We start from the raw sequence: 23,409 nt of genomic DNA on the forward strand, positions 1-23,409 counted from the left end.
GAGGTCAGATGTGACATGATATTTTAAACCTTTATATGGTACTTTCCATATGTTGACAATACACACCACACTTGTAAGAATCCTAGTTTCTAAATTATAAGGCTTTATGTCGATTTTCAACCAATAAATCATTAACTTGACCTTAAAAACCTTTGTGCATTTGAGGCTAATTTTAATGGATTACTAACATGAGCCCACTCTACACCCCTACAAAGTTTTATCAGAATTCATTCTAAACTTTTTGAGCTATCATGTTTACAGACGCACATGTTATCATAGTGTTTACCATGGAAACTTTGATTTTGTCTGAACTAAGAAGTAGTAAATACCAGGCCACCCTTTCCTTAATGTTTTTCAGTTATACCTGTAGTTTAGCCACTTGATTTTTTTAATCACCCATCTCTAACAACTGCATAGCAATGAAAATGTGTGTAGTTTATTTTTCTACTACAAATTCCCTTAAATGAAGAATGTATAATTCTAAGTCTCAACCCTGTGCAACTCTACAGATGACTTTTGTGTCTAAGGGAGACTCTATGCTTTCTTAAACAAGCTGAAATCTTTCAGATGCGAACGTTTCTAACCAAGTCTGTGCAACTTCCTTAATCCCAATGCTGTATTCTAAATGCAGCACTGCAATCAAGCAGGACAAGGACAGAGAGTCCATGACAAGATCTTTAGCCTTTACTGGTCCTGTTTTTGTGCTACAATACAATCTAAAGCCTCTCTGAAATACTTCAAGTAAATCCTTCCCTCTCACATAGTTTATCTTGAAGAACTTTAGAAGTAAAACAAAGGCTGGAAATCTAAAATGCCTGGTCAGTTAAAGGCTTTTTAATTAATGATTTTATTACTGCCACCTTAAAAACTTGTGGTACATAGTCTATTAATAATATTTTTTTCAATTGGCAGATTTTATTTGCTAGTTCAATGGTAAGCCTTAATAGACATGTCTAATAGACATGTTGATGGTTTGAATTAAGTATTTATTGATTTTAGCTCAGAGTGATCAATAGGAGAGCAGCAATCAAAATAAAGATCAGCATTTTCTAAAGCAGCTGTAGTAAATGACACCAGGGTTCGTACGCTTTTTTCAGGGTCAAATTCAAGCACTTTTCAAACCTAGAATTCAAGGATTTTCAAGGATTTCAAGCACCCACACGAACCCTGGACACGTCTGTGACATTTGTGGGATGCCTTGGATTTTTTTCCCCTTCCAGTCGTTAACATTTTCAATGTAAAAATGGCACTTTGTCTTTTACCTCTGTGCATCAGAAAAAAAGAAGCTTGTAAGCATATGAGAGAAAGCATTCACACAGGTGCTAAAATGTGAGTGTTTTTAATTCATATCCACATATGGCATTTTAATCATAGTCACACAAAGTGTGGTTTAATGAAGAGGCTTTAGGAGATGAAGGACTTCTTTAGAGTGTATGATTTCTTGAGACATTATTTTGCAAGGCTGCCAGATTCATAGACAACAACAGATGTGCTGTTGATACCGGGTACATAAAAACAGGATTTCTAACGATGAAAGCCCTGCGAGTAGCTGTGAGTTTAGTCTTCTGGCTAATATTTGCTAATATTGATCAAACAGCTAAGGCTGGTAGATCATTAATCATCAGTATTACAAGTATTTGTTTAAAATCTGGACACATTCAAACAATCAGAAATTTCAGCTGACAATAAAACCATATGAAAAGTCAGGAGCTCATTTGGGCTCCTTGTCTGGGAGATGTTAACACCTGTTAAAAAAGTGTCATAGAGCGAGAGGCAGGGTACACCCTGGACAGGTCACCAATCTGTCACAGGGCTAATGCAGAGACACAGGCAACCATTCACACCTATGGCACCAATTAACATAACCCCCCTAACAGCACATCTTTAGACTGCGGGAAGAAGCCCACACAAACTCCACACAGAAACGCCCCGGACAGTTGGTGGATTTGAACACAGGATCTTCTTGTCGGGAGAAAAGAGGCTTAACCACCGCACCACCACGGTAGCCATTTCTAACACATATTGATACAATATGTTAAATATATTCGCTAAAGGAGAGCAAGACGTGAGAAGACTATTTTAAAAAGGAAAATCTACTACTAGACTTTAACTTATTTCTGTTTAGTTTGTATACAAATGAATAATGAGTATTTAAAGTCCCCAAACAAAACTCAGAGACAAAATGCTACCAGACAAGACAAATCGTAAAACGAACATTTCAAATAACATACCTACGCGCATATATGCACTTCCCTTCCTTGTTCCTGTCTCCTTCCTTTTTATGGCTCTTAATCTTATACTCAATTAAGGCATATTATGGGTTTGTAACTCTAACCACCGACGGTTTTAATTGCTTGTTTTCTTCCTGTTATAATAGTATTAGTAGCTCAAGCGGGAAGTAGCATGGCAGCAATAAAGAAACCTGTGCTCCACCATCTTTGTTTTGCTGATTCACTGTGTGGAAAAAAAAGCACTCCTTTGCATTCCACCAGCTTTGATTTAGCATCAAAGAGGATGGCTGATGTCTTTTTGTCTCTGCTCACTACACCCATCTGTCCCATCACCCTTAAAATAGAGAAGGAATGAGAGATTGATCCGTCTTTTATTCTAATGGGAGAACAGATCACAGTCAATTATGGGTCTTCTCATCTTGTTGTTTAAAACGTGGCGGAGAGTGGATGGGGGGAGGTGGAATGAAGGAGAGTGGGTGTTTGGCAGGTCTGTTGAGAGATTTGCCACCCAATCTATGTATTCTTAGCTTATATTGATTCCGCGCTGCTCTATAATCAGTGGGTCGATGTCCTCCAAAGCATACTGAAATACAGCCAGCCAAACCATTAGTAGTCAAGTTTTAATGTAAGTAACACCTCTATACCGAATACCTACCCCCTCAAAGATCTCATGTTGCTACATGGCTTCACAGTTTAAATAAAAACATCTTAAGGTTCAAGAGGCTAATGAGAAATGCCAGTAATCCACGTTGTTTGAAAGGGTAATTAAGCACTTTTTCAAAACAGTGACTGGTATGGTTAAAAAAATATATATATATATATATATATATATATATATATATATATATATATATATATATATATATATATATATATATATATATATATGGGTCTTTATATAAGACCCAGTATAGTAAAGCTTGTGCACTTTTGAAATTAATTACAATCAACATAAGTAATTAGAGGCTTAAGTTGTTGAAATGAGCGCTGCACACCTGCAGAGATGGCAACTCATTAAACAGTAAATAAATAAATGATTGATTTATTTAACTGGTGAAACATTATGTAATAATCTTCTTTTGCATTACTGCAATTTTCCACAGCAGTGGTCATTAATTGAATTAATTGAATCATAATGTGTATGCAGTATTAGAACAAAAGTATTTATGCTGCGCTCTACTTCACTAAGCACAGAGCAGGCATATCAGAGGAGGGGGTGGGGGAACCAGGCAGGCAAATTGAGCTACACGGCATCACACCGTACACGGGAAACATAGCCCACTCTTCTGCTCACATCATATACCAAGCACACCCTCTGAATTTAAGCAGAGTTTTTTTCCCCTCTGACATGTCAGTGGCACTGTTGCCTTGCTTTGCTGCCTGCTGTTTCAATCAATCCACCGCCCCAGCATACACCTGTAGGCTCTGGTGGATATTTACTTATCACTCCCCAGGTTTTCTGTGTAGTATATTTGTGAGCTAGGAGCCTAGATGCAGAACTGTATTCGGCTGCTGATATAAATCAATCATTTTAAATGGGAGCTGCCTGACTGCATTGATTGTGTGGAATCTTACTGGGAGATTTGGCCCAAATTAGTTTGTACACATAAAATTAATCATTAAATAAAGTGGATCATATTTTGCATACTTCCCTAGTTAAGATTTAATGCTCTGAGATACAGTAGATAACATTACAGGCTACATGAGAAAAACTGAATACTGTTGAATAGAATAGACTAGTATATAAGCTGGTGCTGACTGACATACCCATGCAAACCTAACCCGTTTTTCTTTTTACAGATGGAATCCTGTTAAGCCTTTTTACACACTAATGCAATAACTGATTGATTTTTCTATTCAGCTGGTCGCAGTGGTTCCACATACACAGCACTCTGGGAATTATCACATAGATGTTGACTGAGGAAGAGACACCAGAATCAAAAGTTGCTCTTTACTGAGGCTGTTCCTCTGAGACGAGCTGTAACTGTGGACACACCTGTGAGTCAAACTTTGCAAGACAGACAGATACAAGAGTTTGTGTGTGAATGAAAACAAAATCAGTTCAATCAACAGCCCTCATATACTGTATACTCATAGGCCACTTGTTTCCCTGCGCAACACAAATCTGATCAGCCAATCAGATGCTGGCAGCTCAGTAGATTTAGCCATGTGGACATGATGTCAAGATGTCCTGCTGATCTTCAAACAAGCATGAGAATATGGAAGAAATGTGATTTGAGTGACTTTGAACATGGCGGGGTTGTTTGCCCTATAGTGCAAACTGAGCATCATTAAATGCCACATGCATGACTATTGTTACTGGGTCCATCCTTTTATGAACACAGTGTACCGATCTTCTGACGGCTGCTTCCAACAGGATAATGCACCATGTCACAAAGCTCATGTCAACTAACAAGGTGTGCCTAATAAAATGTCCAATTTCCTGAAATCTACACATCTATATGCATCTGTGCTGTATCACACATATGGTTTGCATTCATGCTTTATAGTACATACTGTGTTATTGAAAAAAAAAGTTAGGCTGTTGTTAGGTTGTGCACCTGTGCATGAAATGGACTTGAATCGGTGCGTCCCATTTCATAACAACACTTTTCAAAACCACAAATGTGAGCCTTGTACACATGTATATCTGTTTTTAATCTGTAAGTAAATTCAGCAGTTCATGCCAAACAACCCAACTCTATTGGCTTGTTTGGCATCGCAGGATTATCAAAATGTAACAGATTCAAAATCTAGGCAAGTATGCCTCCTAAACTGAATTTTAGCATTTCTGTAGAGTAAAAATACTCCTTTATGTTGTTTCCATGGATCATTTGAGCAATAGAAACAAACACCATATGTAATAGCAGATCCACGTTTAGTTGGGGCACATGTCAGTCAAATATGTACTGTATAAAGTATAAAGACACCTTTTTGGTTAGTTGTTGAAATTCTTCAAGATGAAACACACGATGGACCCAACAACATGCACACATTATGAGGTTGGCGAACATATAGGACTCATTAGCTTTGCTAATGATTTCGATTTTTCCTTTTTTTATGCTTTTAACTTTCCCTCACACGACTTCTAACTGAACTCTAGTGGTCAAAAAAGATTAAAGTGTCCGCAACACTCTGTCTTTCTTTCACACTAGTTATAACTCTTGGACTACCTGTTTCCCATTCCTCCTTTATATAATCCTTAGTCCCTTAATTACTTAATCCCACATAATCCTTTCATGGCGAGAAAGGCATTTCTTTCTGTCTTAATTCATGAAGCATGTATTTTCAACTGAAAAAGTAATGCTCTTTTCACAATACCTCTTGAAAGCAGCCTGTCCTTCCAGCCTAGAGTTTAGCCTGCTATTGTCCCGGGCTGCCGTAGTCAGAGTTTTATAAGAGACGGATACAGAGGCCAAAATAGCAGCACAGCGGTGAATGGCTAGTGTTAAGGGATTAATCAGAAAAAGACAGTATAATAATTTCTAAACTAGAAAACTGGGGTGCAGCTGTGTTTTCTAGCAAGCATTAAACTTCCCTTATGCAAAAAAATAAATATATAAATAAATGAATAGTGGCTCCACCGGCATAAGAGGTGAAACAAAGTAATACACATCGGAGAGGAAAGAGCGAGAGAGATGCAACAATGAAGCGGGAGAATAATGGGAGTGTGGAGAGAAGATCCTTGTGCTTGTGGAAACATCCAGAGAGGTCTTTTTTTGACAGTGGGTTAAGAGGCTATTGCTAAGCCACAGACATATTTATTTTTTCATTCACTCTCCTTTCATTGTTGTCCTAGTGGGACAGATGGAGTGGAGTCTTTTGGAGTCCAATCCAGTTCTGTCGTCCCCTTCCTCTTTCATGCGGCTGTTTGTCATCTTACTGACAGTTGCCTGCCACACAATGTGCCGAACCTCTAACAACACTAAAGCTAATCCAATAGTGCATTTCATTTCTATTTTCACTGCAGCGAGATGCAAGGGAACCTTACATAGCAGAGATGTGGCGAGAATGTCCTTATCCTTCTCAGCGCGGCTTAGCTCGTGCTTGAGAGATGATGTGGCTTCAGTCGTTGCCTTCTACCCTCCGTCTTTTCCCAGTTTAAAATGTGATCACTCTTGAAGAAAGCAGCCTCTTTCTGCTCTGCAGGAGGTGGCACAAACATTACCCATTCAAAGAGTCTTAGTTGAGGACTGGATTTTTTTTCTTTTATGGAGACAGCGCGTGGCAGAGGAAGCATGTGTGTGCTGTAGTGGAAAGGGGTGGGCACCTTAATTGGATCTGAGGTGTGGTCAAACTGTTTTACATATGGGCAGGTTTTAACAAAAAGTTTGTAACACTGACAAATGACTTTGTGAATGATTTCACGAAGATCTGAGTAATTTTCACTGAGGCTGTTTTGTTTTTTTTAATTTAAAATCCAATTTGTATATATTCAAATATTCAAATCAAATGTTCCTGAAACGAGCGAGCGTGGGGGGATGAAAGCCTGCAGACAACCATGAACTTCAACAGTGAGCTAGAATGAAAAAAGACCTGGATTTAGTCATGTTACGAATAAATCACCTTAAATATCATTTGCAATGGTTGTATACTGTAAACAGAACATATTGGCAGGATGAGCAACACAAATCGCCCCCCACCATTCTTATGTTTAGGGTAGGTTAGGCAAGGTTAAATTGCATATCCCCCAGATATCCACACTAACTCTTCTTATTTAATGATGCGGAGGAGGACAGCTTACTTTACAGAAGTGCTAGTTTGGCTCTGCTAGGTGTACTTTCACACTAAATTTTTGGAGCAAGGTCAGATATAAGAATGTGTTATTATTATTTTTCTGGAAGACATTGCACAGGGCAGGAGGAGATCTGACTGCGGACTGATCACCGTAGAATAATCCATCTACTATGATTCTTTGCAAAAGTCTTGACTTTCTTGTAACGTTTTAAAGTGGTCATGAGTAGAAGTTTCCCAGGGCCTGTTTCAAGGTCTGACAAAGTTTTTCTTCAGACACTGTGTCCTTTTTAAGCCGTTTTACACTGACCAATTAATCATTCAAGCATTTAGTAAAAGGTTCCAACTCAAAGGATGAACCTGTTAATGATATGCGATACTGAAAATGTTTGTGTTGATTGAATGCAAAGTAAACACAGGGCCAGTATTGCCGATACAAGTACTGATACTTTTAACTTATAAAGTCAATTTATGTAGCGGACAGCAGTGTGTCGTGATTAATGAGATGAATCGTCATCAATTTTCTGAATTCTGAACACATTTTATTGACCACTGAATCATTGTAATTTTTACTTTCCATAACAATTAGTTACCACCATGAAAACAAACCTTTCAGCTTTTTTTGGATACGTGAAATGTAAATATATCTGTCACTAAAGCACTTAAACTGTCATGGCTGCAGCTGCAGTCGTGTGGTGTTTGTGAAGGAAGGACCCAAAATACAGGCAAAGGCTGTGATGCGAGTCAGCCTTTATTTACAATTATGGCAAAGTGGCAAAAACATGAAATAAGGAACGGGGAGCTACCAAAACCTAGACTAGGGAGAACTAACCTCATGCAAACATAAACTAAAAAACCAAAACGTAAAACACTGGGATACCTACGCACACAGTGAACAGAGGGAACACATGGGCAGGGATGACTTGACACAACTAACACAGATGGACCAACAAAACACTATATATATATATAACATGGAGGGAAAATGGCAAAACAGAACAGCTGATCCTAATTGACCAGAAGAGACAAGAGAACATAAGATAAGTATTCAGGAAATACGCACACAGTGAACAGAGAACACCTGGGAGGGATCTTGACACTAAACAGAGGGAGTCCACAAAACCAAAAGTTGTTTAACCAGAACATAAGATAATAAATGAAAGCCCTGAGTCAACAGACTCAGGTCCATGACACTTCAGTTGTTTAAATGGGCTGTAAAATGAAATAGACCTGTCAACACAAAAAGGTTATTATATTCAGACATTTGTCATAGCTCATGTTTAACTTCCAGTAAAATAATGTATGAATTGTACCACAATTCAGTGGGCAGAATATATTATCAGAATATTTGAATATAGTCTAAAGATAATTGGTCTGCTAATGTAGCAAATGACGACCAATAACATTAACTAATGCTGAAGATCCAACATCAGTCATGATTGAAGCATTACTTTCACCAATATCTAGGCTACCTGGTTATTCTTTGCCTCTCTGAAAGACTGTGACAGCAGGCTCTGGGTCTGTCTGAGGGATTTACTTCCTCCTCTCTTCAATTCTTTCAGTGCTTGTTCTCTTTTTAGTGGTCTTTTATGTCTTTTTATAAGTTGGTGGTGTTGCCACAGTAGTGAATTTCCTACCAACACACATTGCAGTTTGCAGTTATTTAATGTATGTGTTTAAAGTGCTCCAACCCGCTGCTTGCATCCAAAGAAGAACTTTGAACATCCTTCAGGAAGCCTGGAGAACTATTCATGAAGACTACTGTGGAGAAAAGTGTGACTGTTTATCATTTAGAATTGTTCCTTCTTAAGTCAGTGAAATAAAGACATCCTTTTATTCTTTTATTCTTGTGAATCTTTGAGTAAAGAAGGGAAAGTACAGTTCCTTCTGATTAAAAGGGTTCTATGGATGATCTAAATACTGCTAAATACTACTAATTTACATTCATGTTTCCTGCTTACTTGTAAGGCCAATAGAAATAGAAAATAATGGCCTCTGAATTATTGTGGGCCTAAGTAAAATTTTGATAAGCTTGATTAAAAAATGCAATGTAATTTTCATCTAAATGCATGCAAATAAGTATTAAATGGAAATCCTAGTTGATATAATTAAAGGAAAAGGTTAATTTTAGCATTGCTTAGTAGAATTTGTCCACTGGAATCAGTTGTAAATGCCAAATAGCCAATGTACAACTAGCCAATGTACTCTAGTATTGGGTACTGTGGATTTATTTGACCACAGTTTGTTTCCATGGCAGAAGGATGTGGTTCTTGCCTTATGTGTGTCATATGAATATCTGTAACTCACAACTGTTTTGATTTAAAGGTTGCAGAGGCCTGGAGCCTACCCTAGCTGCAATAGTTCAAGAGGTGGGGGAAAGCCTGGACAGGTCGCCAGTCTGTAAAGAGCGTTAGTTTGAAGCTGAAATTCTTATTGTGTATAATAACCCAAGTTACGGAGGGGACGGAGAAGGTGCCAGTGTTGTGAAAAACTATAAACTGGAAATGATATATTCTCAGGTTGCTTTCGTGTTTTACACTGGTGTGTGCACGACAACCAGTGTACGCAACCCATCTGTACACGAGGCCTCTTGTTCTCTGTCACTGTGTATTTGTGGGGGAAGGTGAACGAGCCCCACCCACAGTGAAATTCACGAGCATCGAAGCAGTGGGACAAGAAATTACAGCAGAATGATTGCCATCTTATAAAACTGAAGCTTTCTACACAGCAGACGCGGCTCCTCTCTTGGTTAGTAGTTATTTTAGTGCATCTCGGGTCTGTCTTTTCATCCTCCATTTCTCTTTACTGTTCTTGAATGTTGCGATTGAGCTTCTCCCAGCTGTTAACAAACTGTTATGTTACCTGCACTTTTGATTAAAACCGCAAGTAAGAGGGATCGCATTTAATAGAGGTCCATTCTCCCTGCACTCCTCAGTGCTCCCGGTGGTTGTTGATAAATCAATATGCAGGAAATTTTTACTGGTATAGCACCCAGCTCTATCTACAAAGTTATGAAAATAAATATACACTTGTCTTTATGTGTGCTTTGCATTAAATTTAAAATATAAAAGTTGTATTGCTTTCAACTCACAGCTCACATTACTTTGCATGTATGTATAATTTATGTCATTTCGAGTGAATTTATGGCTTTGAGTACTTAAGGTCCAGCTAAAAAAAAAAATAAAAAAAAATAATAGTAATAATAACTCTCTCAGAATTACAGAAATAACTCACAAATTCAATGTTCTGTCATCCCAGGATGCCAGGACGTAAATTACTGCCTGTCAGAAAACACTGGCAAACTCGGAGAGATAACGGTCCTCTTCTAAAAAGGGAACAAGGTCCACATTTGGTAGCTGGAGGGCTGTTGGTGAAACAAGTCACCAGTTTGTCAGCCAGGAGCCGTTGATTTGTGTCCAGTTTGGGAGCATTGTGCTTTCCTCTTTCCATTTCACTTGCTTTTTGCTTTGGATTTCACTCACTGGTCTTATTAAGCACAAAACAAAAGCAAAAGAACAAAAAGAGAACTACTTGGTTACAATTAGGACAAGATTGTGGTTTGTGGTGAAATGCTCCATTTAACAACATTATCCCTGCAAATTAAATAACGACATTAACCCAGTATGTTAAATTTGACGCCATGGGGTCTTTCATATTTGTAACATACACGTCACCAGTGCCAACATCCAGTGTGTATCAGTGTGTGTTAGTAAGTTGGCAGTGGCTTTAGAAAAAACAAAAACCAGCTGCATATGAGTCCCCGGAAATGTCTTGCTTGAAATTTCTTTGGTTAATTTATATGATCCACTGCTTGCCCACAGCTTATTTTGTTTCTTCATCCACTATTTTGAACCACACACACACATAAGTTTCTTTCATATGTTCATAAATAGTATTAGTAATGTATGAAGCATATGGTTCCTTCAGTCTTGTAGGATCTCTCTGTCCTAATTAGACAGCTTAATTTATTTTGACATGATTACTTTTGTCTATTTAGAACATACAGTAATTATCGAAGCTTTCTGGTGGTCAATACATAATAATAAAGGAATTCACCCAATGTTTTCCAACTTAAGTTGCAATATAGGAAACATGTGAACAGATGCATGAATGCATACTCATAGCACCATCAAAGCAAAAGGAGTGGCTGCATAAAGTACTTTATTTTCTCATTTTTAGACACGCTTTACTGTGCCCACCCCTCCCAGACTCGCCCACAAGAGACTTCCATTAATTCAGCACAGCCCTCTCAAGGCTTCATCAATGTTAATCAGAGCTAAACATAACATTAGATTCACTTCAGCTGCTTTGAAAAAGGCTCGAAGGCATGCATATACATGCATGGCTACAGGATGTTTGTTTGTGTGAAAGTGTGTGCAGTCGAGAGGTTTTGATAAAATCAGTGCTTGAAAGGGGGGCAAGAACATTACATGCACTTATAAACTTTACATCAAGTTATGCAGTGCTGTTAACACTGTTATCACGCAAGCAGCTGTTACGTCCAGAGAAGCCTGCTGCTACCGCTTATTCTCACATTTAGATATATAATTATTTCCTCTAAGAAAATTAATATGAGCAGAAGCTAGCACCCATTGTGGATTCTCATCAATGTAATGTATCAAAGTGAAACAAATATTTTTTTTCATATTATATCTACATGAATAATTTCCATTTATGATAAATATGTATTTTTGAATACATTTCGGATTTTTATTTGTTAAAAAGTTTTTTTCTTTCACTTTGCTACAGTTTATGATTATATTAAGTAAAGAAAACAGCTTTGAAAATCAGTGGCAATGGGTATGATGGATGGATAGATTCAAGTTTTAAAATTGTGGTTCAAATCGTCATAAATACATACAGAGGAGAGGCATAAGTGAGTGTCTACAGTCGACTTTAAAACACTGAGGCTCTGTCATGGTTTGGGGCTACAGTTGAGCAACTGGTGTTGGATATCACGTCAAAATTGATTCAATTATATACACAGAAAAGTATAGATATTGATCCAGCATGGAATGCTATCTGATTGGCAAAAGTGACATTTTAGCATAACAATCATCCGAAACACACTGCCAATGCAATAACAGCATATCTGGATAGAAGAACACACGATGAAACACTATCAGTCATGAATACATGTATACATGTCACCCAACAAAATGCATCCTCACCTGCAACACCAAGCTTTGGTCAAAGTTGTAGGCACTGGGCCGACCTTCCAGTGTGGAGAAAGCCACGTTTCCTCCAGTGAGGGGCGAGATATCGCTGAACTCGTCTGTACATAAAGCAGTCCTTTCATTATCCCCTGGGCGAATGTAACCTTTAGCGTCTCGCCCGTAGGTCTTTCGACAAGAAGCGCTGTAATACTGGTAAGGTAACCAGGGCCCATCGTTTTCTGTACGCTTGTAGATGGCAAAGCTCTCTGGTCTACTGGTGTAGAATTTCAGTCGTATGTAGGTTATCTCAAAGGATTTCCCTGTGGAAAGCAAATAAAATGATGAATTAAAAGGTCTAAATGGGTACAGACGATTTCAGATTTAATTTGTGAAAAAGAAAAAAGCAATCACTGCAACTAGTAGCTCGAACACAATTGAAGAGATGCAACCAGATTTTTTGTTTGACTTGCTGTTGAGAATTTAATGCCTGTCTTGTGCTGTACTTGTTCCATTGTAAATGAAGAAATACAAAGTGTATCGTTGGTTCAAAATACATCAACTAGATCAGCGGTCCCCAACCTTTTTTGCACCACGGACCAGTTTAATGTCAGACAATATTTTCACGGGCCGGCCTTTAAGGTGTCGCGGATAAATACAACAAAATAAAATGATTCAACAAAGACAAAAACTGTGGTATTTTGTAAAAATAATAATAAACATGAATTCACTGTCTAATTGTGTAACTTTATTAGCAGCGTCCTCCTGAAATGCCCCTTAATGCTCTCTGGTCGCTATGGTAACGCTTAAATATTTCTTTTAAAATAAGACAAACAACTACAACACGGGAAAAGACCCAGGGAAACCGATTTAACGATAAAAACCCTGAAAGCCATAAATTTCACACCCGAACCTCAACTCTCGCTGCCCGGTATCAAACAAGTCACGGACCAGTACAGGTCCGTGGCACGGGGGTTGGGGACCGCTGACCTAGATACATTTGTGATGGTATGAGAGGAAGAGGTTATAAAGGATGCCACTAGCATTTGCCCACCCGCTCGTTTGCATGCCAGAGTCAGGAGGGGATATTTTTCTTTACAGCACTTCCTGTTTAGACAACTGCAGTAGGGAGGTCAGTGATTAATGCTATAGCTCTTATCCTAATATAGAAAGCTGACATCTTCTTCCTGAATCAATGCTTCTTTTTGATTGAGGGGTGTTATTACCCCCACTGTTTACTCACTGTTGACAGTTCAAACAATAACCTTGGAGCCATATCGTGGGGGATTAACTGGGTAGACACAAAATGAAGTCATATTGAGACCAGAATGAGAAGAAGCATGTAGAAACTCTCTTAACAGTCTTCTTCAGTGCACTCTGGGGTATTTTTTCTACATCATTAGATACTAAGTCTCAATCGCTCTGCACATTCGTGGAGGGGTGCTATCCGCTGGTACAGCCGTAATGACATCTGTTGCTATTTTTCTGCCAAGTCAGAGCTAGGCATCTTTGTCTCTTGTCTCTGCAGAAATCTCTAATGGTATCATTCCTTTGGGATCTCTAAGATCATTTAGCTTTCATTTACTCACTGCGTGAGGTGAGCTCAGCCCTGCTGGGACTCAGGCAAGAGACATAAAAGATGCACAAGATGAAGCAATTGTAGGATATCCCCTGTGATGAAATGTAGACTAATTGCAAATGATATTTGTATGTTTTTATGCTTAATGTTTAATGATTCATGATCCATATTCACTCAGGAGTGCATTAAAATATTCATTAGTTTATGTGGGCACAGCAAAGGGATTTTTTAGTTGTTGAATTTAATTTAGCAAAGTAACATATAACAAAAGAGTACCTGTCCAGTGTGTACAATGCTGAAATGCATCCAAATAAGTAGCATTTTTACACTTCAGGGATGTAAAATGAACATCTAATCCTTTTTGTGAATAATGTGCAATTATATTTTACTCTCATGAAAAACTCTAAAAGTTATACAATATTAAGTGGTCAAAGAAGTGTATTAAAAATCATACTCCCTGAAAGTAGTGTTGTAGATATGTACTACTATGTAACTTAATACCAACAGGGACGTTATTGAGCACTGAAAATTAAGTTTGCACGGCCGGTAAAATAGCTTTGTTTGACCTTACAGAGCAGATCTAGAATCGTGTGCATTAAAGATCCAGCCTAAGCTTTGAATGTTTTCTCCAGATACACGAACACACCGTGGATATTTTGACAATGTTTACTGAGAATAAGCACCGTATGCTGGAGAAGTTCAGTGTCTGGTTTGTTCTGACTCATCCATGTCAACTTGACACAGCTACTCTCATCTGCCCAGACTAAACCCAACACAAGCACTGTAGACTGTTTACATTCTGTTTACTCTACGAGCAGAGATTTTTGAAATCAGCAATCAAACGTGGATTTGTCCTCTGATTACGCTATATCTCAGAGTTTGAGACCAATTCTTACTCTGTGACAGGATTACGTGTCCTATGTGAGCCAATGCTCAGGCTGTGAAGGCGTCACGCCGAATGAGGCAGACTTTTATCGTTGTTTTACATCAGAGACAGGATGTTGCTTTTCTTTCACTGCGCTGAATGAGAACCAGCTGCAGACATTAGTGGGTGCTGTTAGAATGTGTGAGTGTGTGTGTCTGTGTGTTTGTGTGGCTCATCCAGTCTTTGTGGGAAAAAACCTGACCCCAATTCCTTACCAGCAAACTGCCTGGCATTTTTTTTCTTTTCCACCCCTTCTTCCTCATTATGTTTTGTTTACTCCCCTTGAAGCAGCCCGACTCCCCCTTTCCTCTTAACTCTTCCACAGACCCGCTCTGACCTGGCTGCAATGTGTGTCCCTGCGTCCTACTGCTGTGTTTATCATCGCCGCATTTGCCTGCGTTCCCTTCAGAGAGTGCTTGTTTTGTTTGGAGAGGCAGAGGGAAACAGTGATGTCTAAAGAACCCCCCGCCAACAACCCAGATGGATCACAGAGTTTTCATGTGAACCAAAAGTATGCCACGCATACAAAATTTAGGGATGTTCAGTTACATCAAAGTGTGTGATGTGAAAACTTAGTCATCATTCACTTAGGAATACAGTGTCAGGATGGAGGCATCAAAGCCGCCGGGTATAGGAAAACAAAGTTGGCAGATAGGGCAGTGGGAGCAAAGGTCAGTTCAGTCTCAGGGAGACAGACTTGTAGGTGCTGGAATAGTTAGAAGAATAACAAACTCTCCAATAACAAAGAAAATACCTTTGCAGCAGCAGGAGCACTGCCACCTTTTTCCAGGAAAAGAACTAGCCAGAAAATATAAACAACAAAGCCTCAAAGCTCAGTCAGACATCTGCTTGCTATTGGAAATCAATACTCTCCATTTGATTGAGGTACTTCCTGTTTTCAGAGCACGTGATGTAACCGCTCATCTGTGCACTGACATTTTCAACTTCTGTCATCATTTTTGTCCTTGTCTCTTTTTTCTTTGAAACACAACTTTCTGACAGGGAGCACTCATCTTCCCTCTACAGCATAGGTAGGGGAAGATTGGGGGATAAAGAAAATGTATGTGTGAACAAGTAAAAGACTTCCCTGAATGCTATCAGCCCAAATAAACTTCTGCTACAAAGATACTATAGATACATGTTATAGACTATACACACTGAGAATATAGCTGGATAGATTTTACTTAAATTCAGAAAAAAATCCATGCATTCCTCTTTTACCAAGTGAACCAAAGCCCTCACTCCCAGGCAGGCTAGGCAGGCAAGTGGACACTGGCAGACACTTCTCCAATAAACCTGTAACCCCAAACTGAGAATGTAGTCGAGCTATCTCGATTATAAAATATGTGATCTGCTGCTCGACCTCTGGATTTATTCATAATATAGATAGTCTACCAGTAGCTGTACATTAAAGCAAGATATTATAAAATAGTAGGGCACAAACCAGAAGGTGAGGGCTGTGTCAGAGTGAAGTAACTCTGTTATGTATACATATTTCTGGGAATACGTCTCTCAAGGTTCTTGAGAAGAATATTTAGAATATTTAAATCAAACATGAAAACAGATTTATTAACATTTGCAACAATTTAATGAGAGGTAAGTTAGGCTAACACACTTACCTCTCATCTTTTCTTTCCTCACAAAACCGATAGATCCTCCACTTCTTTTAAGTGGAGGATCTATCAGCGCAATTCTTAGCATATTTTGGTTCCTGCAACTGGTCCGTCGGGTTATTGTCTCCCCAGAAACACTTCCCTTGTGCTTTTGTAAATCTGCTTTTTCCTATTTCTGTTGTCGTTTTCCTACTTCTGTTGTGTTTTGTGTGCTTTTGCACCATTTTTCTTAATGCTGGTGTTTTCTTAGTTGCAGTCCATTTGGCCTCTCAGGGCCACCGTACATGTCTAGTTTTTGCGCTAGATACTGAAGTGAACTGACTTTGTGTTTAGAAAGCAGTGCAACATTTGCAAATCACCCATAAAACTAACTGCCTACACTGAAAAAAAGGCCATGTTGGATTTACTTGATTCAATAGTGAACATTGGTTGCACACAAATGTTTTGCTTTGGCAGAAACTTAAACAAATGAGTTAAATCAACACAACTTTTTCATATTCAATAAACATGTGCATTTTGTGTTCATAAAACGCGATTGAAACATGTTTAGATGAAGTAAGTTGAGCTCTTGGAATATTTAATCCTTCACAATTTTGTCATTTTATTTCAACACTATTCAATAACTTTTACCCCAATACTACTTGGTCACTTAAATACTACATGTTCTCTTCATATTACATAATGTTCAACAAAGTCTAGATCCTGGTTACCATAAAAATTTGATGGATCTACAACAACTACCATCCTCCTATCTTTATCCTGGTTGCAGGGGGGCTGGGAAATAACCCTGAAGTGATAGGTTACAAGGCAGGGTACACCCTGGACAGCTCAGCAGTCTATCACATAGAAACAAACAACCATTTGCACTCACATTCACGGGTAATTTAGAATCACCAGTTAACCCCTAATTCTAATAACTGCATGACTTTTAACTGTGGGAGGAAACCAGAATACTGAGAGAGAAACCACTACAAACTAGCCAGAATGTGGATTTGAACCCAAGACCTTCTTACTGTGAAGCAACAGCACCAACCACCATGCCAACAATCTAGGAAATACAGGAAAGCTCTGATTTCCTGTATTTGATGCAGAATTTTTTTGTTTTTGTCCTTGACAGGTTAATCCACAATAAATAGCGATAGCATACACGTGGTGTGTGTGTAGTTGTCTGCCTCTTATAACTCCAGTGATCTTTCTGCAGTTTGAAATCTTGTGCGATCTTGTGAATTTCATGAGTTCAGCACCTAACCACTCTTACTAGATTGTATCATGTCATCTCAACAAGAACAAATTAAGTTGTTGAATTTCGTACAGATCCTTCATGATTTAATTACCTTCATAGAAACATGAAATTATTGTGTTCAAATTACAAGTCAGACTTTTTTAATGTAACAACCACCCAATTTACTTTTTTCGGTATACCAAAAAAAGTAGAGGCGGCTGCTCGACTTGACTGAGATGGATGTCTTCCTGAAACCACGATCCAAAGAGCGCGAGACTGAAACCGTGCACTGTCGCGGGATTTAACATTGCTATATTATTGACTTAATTCACTTGAACATGATATGAACAATTTAATCTACCCTGTCTGCATATCACGTAGTTTCTACACTATATAGTTACACTTAACTTTAAAGCATGAGGCACTTGTGTTAAATACACGCAAGATGCTTACGTAAATCCAAGAGCTGGCCAATCCCTTTTTTTCAGTGTGAACACTATCTTGGCATTGTTCTCACACGCTACTTTGCCCCAGTTAGTAAATCTTAGTCTTCAGTGGCAATCAGATGAGGCTCAGACTAGCCTTATAGGCAGCTAACTATCCGCTAAACCAACAAAAACTTTAAGTGTAGTTTTAACCTTATAAAAACTTAGTAAAGGATTGCAAAAGTCCTGCTCTAATCCAAAGCCCAGCTCATTATAGTGTGTCTATAAACTAAAATGGTTCAAGAAAAAAAGTGGAAAGTAAGATCTTCTCTGTTCTCTGTTTGTCGTCCACCTACTGCAAGTTGTTAGCCAAATCATACTAACATTAGCCAGTTAGCTAGTGGGACAAGCAAGCCTGGAAACTTCACCAAAAGGTTGGTAATACAATGTGGTACTGTGCACATGACATTTTACTTAAACTCTTAACTGATTAAGTTAAATAGGTGGAAAATATGTTGCTAGTAATAGTGCAATTTTGAATTGGTTGTAAATAGTCAGGCATGGGGAAAAAAGTCTCTTCCTTAGCAAACATCATAAAAGATGTTGCCAGCTGATTACAGTGCTACTGATTAATGTGATTTTTCACATAATTTTAACAATAATTTAAAAATGGAATTGTATGTAAACTCTAAATTTTGCATTGTTATTAATAAACAGAGAAATTCAAAACCCAATGTTGGACATAACAGAAAAAAGAAAAAGCACTTGCTTGTCATTTTGTTGGAACAAAAGAGGCATTTAAATAAATTCCACCATTTGCGTCTTTGAATGAAGTTTGTTTTATAAAAATAAAACCCAGAGGAGATTTCTAGCAATGCCATTGTACTGAAATTGGCAACAATGTAATTAGAGTGTTTTTGTGAGATAGTTCCCATTTAATTTGAGTGAATTGAGTGGAACTGCAAAAATAATCATTTACACCTGCTTTTAACCCAAAAAGGGCACTTTTGTGAACATCAGAACATAATAAAAAAAAATCAACAACGACATGAAAAAAAAAAAAACGATTGTATTTTTTTTCCTCCTTTTAGCATCTAAAAAGTATCAACTTTTCCTAAAGTTGACTTTGTGAAGTATGAGTTTCAGTTGCTAGGTATATCTTTCATATTAACTGGAATACAGACAGATCTCATTTTAGTATTCAGGACCATTGTCATTTTCAGGACTATTGTTAGCTGTGTAGGATGATTTGTTGTGGGTGTGCTGTCTTGTTAACAACCTGCCTATGGCATAATATAGGAAGAAGACACTGCTGACTTCTCTTCATTTGGGAAAAACAATTTTATGTGTTTGGACTGTTTCTGAATTTTTTGCAGGCAGAATAAAGCCAAAAAGGAGGAGATCGGGAAATTTCTCTGTTCAGACTTTGAATCAAATGTGCTTAATATAATGCTTTGCATAAAAAGTAATTAAAATTAGATCAGTGTTAAAATTGACATTATAAGAAATACGCTAAATATTTTTCCTGGGTATGTCAAATACATATATGAACCATCTTGGTGATAAGAGACCTTTAATTGCAGAAAGTCACACAAGCCCAGCTCAAAAAAATAAATGGAAGGGGGAAAATAATTGCATAAAAAGATTTGTATTAATGCTTTATAACAGTAATCGCCACATTTTAATTCAGTTATAGTGACAAATGTGCTGTGCTGCTTATTTCAGCAGTTTTGCACAGCATGGTAATGGGATAATGATGTTAATGGCTGGAGTGAGGAATGTCAAATGTGTTCACAGTGCACAAAATGTGCGTCAGAGGCATTTTTTCAGGGGGAAAGAGGACACAAAGAAGGCAATTTAAAACAAAAACAAAACAAAATCATATGATTACTGTGTTGTTTTTAGCTTGTGTGTCAGATTTGCTGAAAAAGTCCCAGGTAATGCAAATTAATTTACCTTCCTGACAAATATCTATTGCCTTCCAAATGTGGTTCATGTAAATGCCTCGCTAACTTCCCGTGTCCCTCTTCTTGTTATTTTTCTTATTATAAGCTACTTACTGCCTACGTTTTCTCTAAAAAACACATGATGGCTTCAGTTTCATTCATAGTCGGTTTTATATTTGCTGCAAAACTGTGAATTTAACCTGTAGCAGAAGATTAATGCTAATATGTAATGACACCATGTGAAAGTGTGGATGTCAAGTTTTGAAAAAAAGGTTAGATAACAGCCTGATTTGTTTTTAATGCTATCTATGAAGGCTGCATGATGTGGTGCTATCAAAGTTTGATTCTGGGCCAAATCATATTCTTAAAATAAGTTGAGTGGCAGCCAGAACTGAATGGGTTCATACTCCATGACAGCATGTGGGCTAAATTAACGATACTGTGGGGCTGAAGACCGTTACTTGGTGCCTGTTTATGCATGTCAGATGCAACTGTAGGTTCTCTTCATCTACTATAAATCCCACCAAATTCTCAGACATGTTCTTGTGAAAGTGTCCTCAGTGAAATACCAGAAGTCTAAGCTATGTCTGGGCCAAAGAGTTAACCTCAGAGGCAAGGCGGCCTAACAAAAATCATGTGTTCTACAGCACATCTGTGTTGGATTAAAGATTTCTCCATCAAAGGCCTTACAATACACAGAATAATGCATGAAGATATGTGTGTCCAGAAACCTAAAAAGCTGATGGTATCAAATTTCAGTGTGCAAAAAAAAAAAAAAAAAAAAATCCCTAACATGTACCGTATTTCTGTGAGATTCACACCAGACTGGAGTCTATCTGCAGTCTGTAGAGGCTCAGATCATCAAAACAACAAATGCGGTGCCGTATTATAAGCATATTTATACACAACGTTACTATAACAGACATTCTATTAGACCAAAGTAACGTAAAGACATATTTGAATTAAGTGTTCAGGATGTGTGCTCTTACCGAGGTGAAGGGTGAGGTTCACGGAGTTGGGGTGTTGGATACGAAAGTACATGGACTGACTTTGCCACCACGTGGGCTCCTCATTCCGGTGGAAGTCTGTCAGGAGGTTGGTATTGTGGCTCAGGTATGGATCTGAGGCATCACAGATGTGGCATGAACGAGTTGACCCCGTCTGCATGCAGTAGTCCTCAGGTGGAGAACCACACACATTGGAAGCCACCACAGTGCGACTGAAGGCAATATTCTCAAACTTGGGCATACAGCTGCTTGGCACACCCTCCTCATCATAGCAGGAGTCCATAGCAGCCCAAACAAAAAGGTGTAAGTGCAGATGAAGGGAGAGCACAAGGGCAAAGACAAGAGGTCTCACAGTAAATGATGTATCCATGTCTACAGCAGTTACATTTACACTCCACAATCAAACATCCACACTATGTTTTGACAAAGTGATCCATACACATGAAGACCCTGATTTGAGAAAACAATCCAAGAATAGGAAATAGGTCCAGCTCAAAAGTTTCTTTGTCTGCTCTTTCTGGTGTGCCTCTGTTAGATCTCCCACATATGTTCTCCCTCTGTGGAGTAGAAGTTTATACAGGAACTTCTCACATCGGGAGCAGCATGAGGCAGAGGAGGGACAGGGGTGGGGGCTCGAGGATCAAACGGTTCATAAAACTTCTCCACCTGCTGGTCGATAGACACATTACACCGTGACCAGCTTTAGATTTTGAGTGGATATGAGTGAAAAAATGTCATCTGAAAGGAAAACACATTCAACAGCCATTTAAATATTGCAGCACCGAGGTTGTTCCACCACCGAGTAAAAAATGTACTTGGCAGTTGGCCCCACAGCGGGGCATTGTGATAAATGCTGACTCTAGTGATTCACAGTGGAAGACTGAAGGTGCTGAAACTGTCTGGAAAATTTCAGCCGGCACGGGTCATCTTCATAAAGGGATGTTGCTCAGGGGAGTTCTGTGACCTAAAGGGGCAATTTATTTTTAAAAAAATGGAGGAGTGAAAGAGCTACATTGCTTTTTCTGCAGGATCCACTCGAGACCCAGCCATTATGAAAAGTGAAAAGTGGTTTGCATATCTTTGTAATTCACGCTGACTGCTCAGGCTCCTATAAAACATCCATCAGCGTTTGATGTCACTCAACCAGCAACCTCGAAGCCGATAGCTGATAACTCACCCACTCTATTGTCTTTGTCATGATCCTGGGTCTTATGACCCAGTGTTTTGAGTTTTAGTTCTTTTGATGTTTATAGTGTATGTTTAAGCTTATTAGGTTTCCTATGTTCATTTGTTATTAGATTCCCCTTGTGTCTTTCAACCCCTGTGAAGTCTCCGTTGCCCTTCATGTGTTTCATGCCTGTGAGTCTTATGTTGTCAAGTTCATGTTGTCATGTCTGCGTCTCATTGTTTCCTGTTTTATTTTGAAGGGGTCCTGTGTTCCTATGTTCTATGTTTTTAGTTTTACACTCCACTGAGGTCGTTATGTTCATGTGTGTCAGCTGTTCCCCCATGTGTTCCCACTTCCCTCATCAGCCTCCTGTGTGTATTTAGTCTGTGCCTTCTCATTCAGTCTTTGTCGGATCGTCTGTGTTGTTTCCATGTCAAGTCCTGCGTTCAGGTTTTCATATATCCTCCTCATCGCCATGTTTAGAGTTTTGTTTGTGTTTCTGTTTACCAGGGTTTTCATAGTTTGTGCTTCCTTTCTAGTTTACCCAGTTTAGGTTATTGCTTAGTTTGCATTGTTTTTGCCCTTTTATTTTGTACTGTTCAGTCTGCCTTAATAAACAGCTCATCATCAGTTAAGTTTGAGTTTTAGAATGTCTGCACCTGGGTCCACTCTCCAAACTCCACGCAGTTTGCCTCGGCAAACTGTGACAGTCTTGTCCGAATACAATCACATGAACCACAAGAGCTAAAATATAAACCTTTAGCATCAAATATTAGTCATCACACCAGTGTGTGACGTCACCCACTCTTGCATACAGCAAAGCCTTGTATGAACAGTCTACATCCTATGAGTTTCCCTAGATAGCTATAAGAAGATAATGCGTGATATCTTTGCTTTTAACACTAACTTGAATCATTAATGTTAAATTTTCTGAAGGGATTGCATTTGAGGGAGAATAACAACATAAGTACCCAGCAAAGAAATGTTTTTTTAGTTATTATTGTATTATTAGAAACCTACAGAGAAGGACATGGTAGATTTTCATCACTTTCTTTGCTGTTACTAATTGGATCATTTGCTGAGGTTTTTATGTACATACTTGACCTGTGGGAAGATCTGTGAGAACCTGTAAAAAGGGTGTCGAATAGCCAAGGCCAGAGATGACCCACACAGACACTTGAGAGGCATATTCATCTCCAGGATCGCAATGTGCAGATTTCAAGCAGGTGTTGTTGGTGAGTCAGACATAAACATGTGACTAGTGCGTTTCCACTGTATGGCTGATATTACTCTCAAACCTCTACAGACACCTATGTGTAAACTGTAAATCCAGACAGTGGCTGTAATCAAACTATCTAACCAACAGTTCTGCTCCATTACTCGGTGGGTTTTGTCTAACCTAGATT

The 23,409-nt window shown here is 38.6% G+C and overlaps 1 protein-coding gene across 1 annotated transcript in view; it reads right to left on the reverse strand.

Moving 5' to 3' along the window:
* The window catches only part of lamc3 (laminin, gamma 3), a 136,092-nt gene extending 114,708 nt beyond the window's left edge, over positions 1 to 21,384 (reverse strand). Inside the window, exons 1-2 of the mRNA XM_031754575.2 lie at positions 20,818 to 21,384; positions 12,137 to 12,441 (exon numbers count right to left, since the gene is read on the reverse strand). Of these exons, the coding sequence (XP_031610435.2) occupies positions 12,137 to 12,441; positions 20,818 to 21,205 (693 nt within the window). The 5' untranslated portion in view covers positions 21,206 to 21,384. The remainder of the gene's footprint in view (positions 1 to 12,136; positions 12,442 to 20,817) is intronic.
* Positions 21,385 to 23,409: the final 2,025 nt, after the last annotated feature.

This window comes from Oreochromis aureus, linkage group 7 (genome assembly GCF_013358895.1).
Source record: "Oreochromis aureus strain Israel breed Guangdong linkage group 7, ZZ_aureus, whole genome shotgun sequence".
Lineage (NCBI taxonomy): Eukaryota > Metazoa > Chordata > Actinopteri > Cichliformes > Cichlidae > Oreochromis > Oreochromis aureus.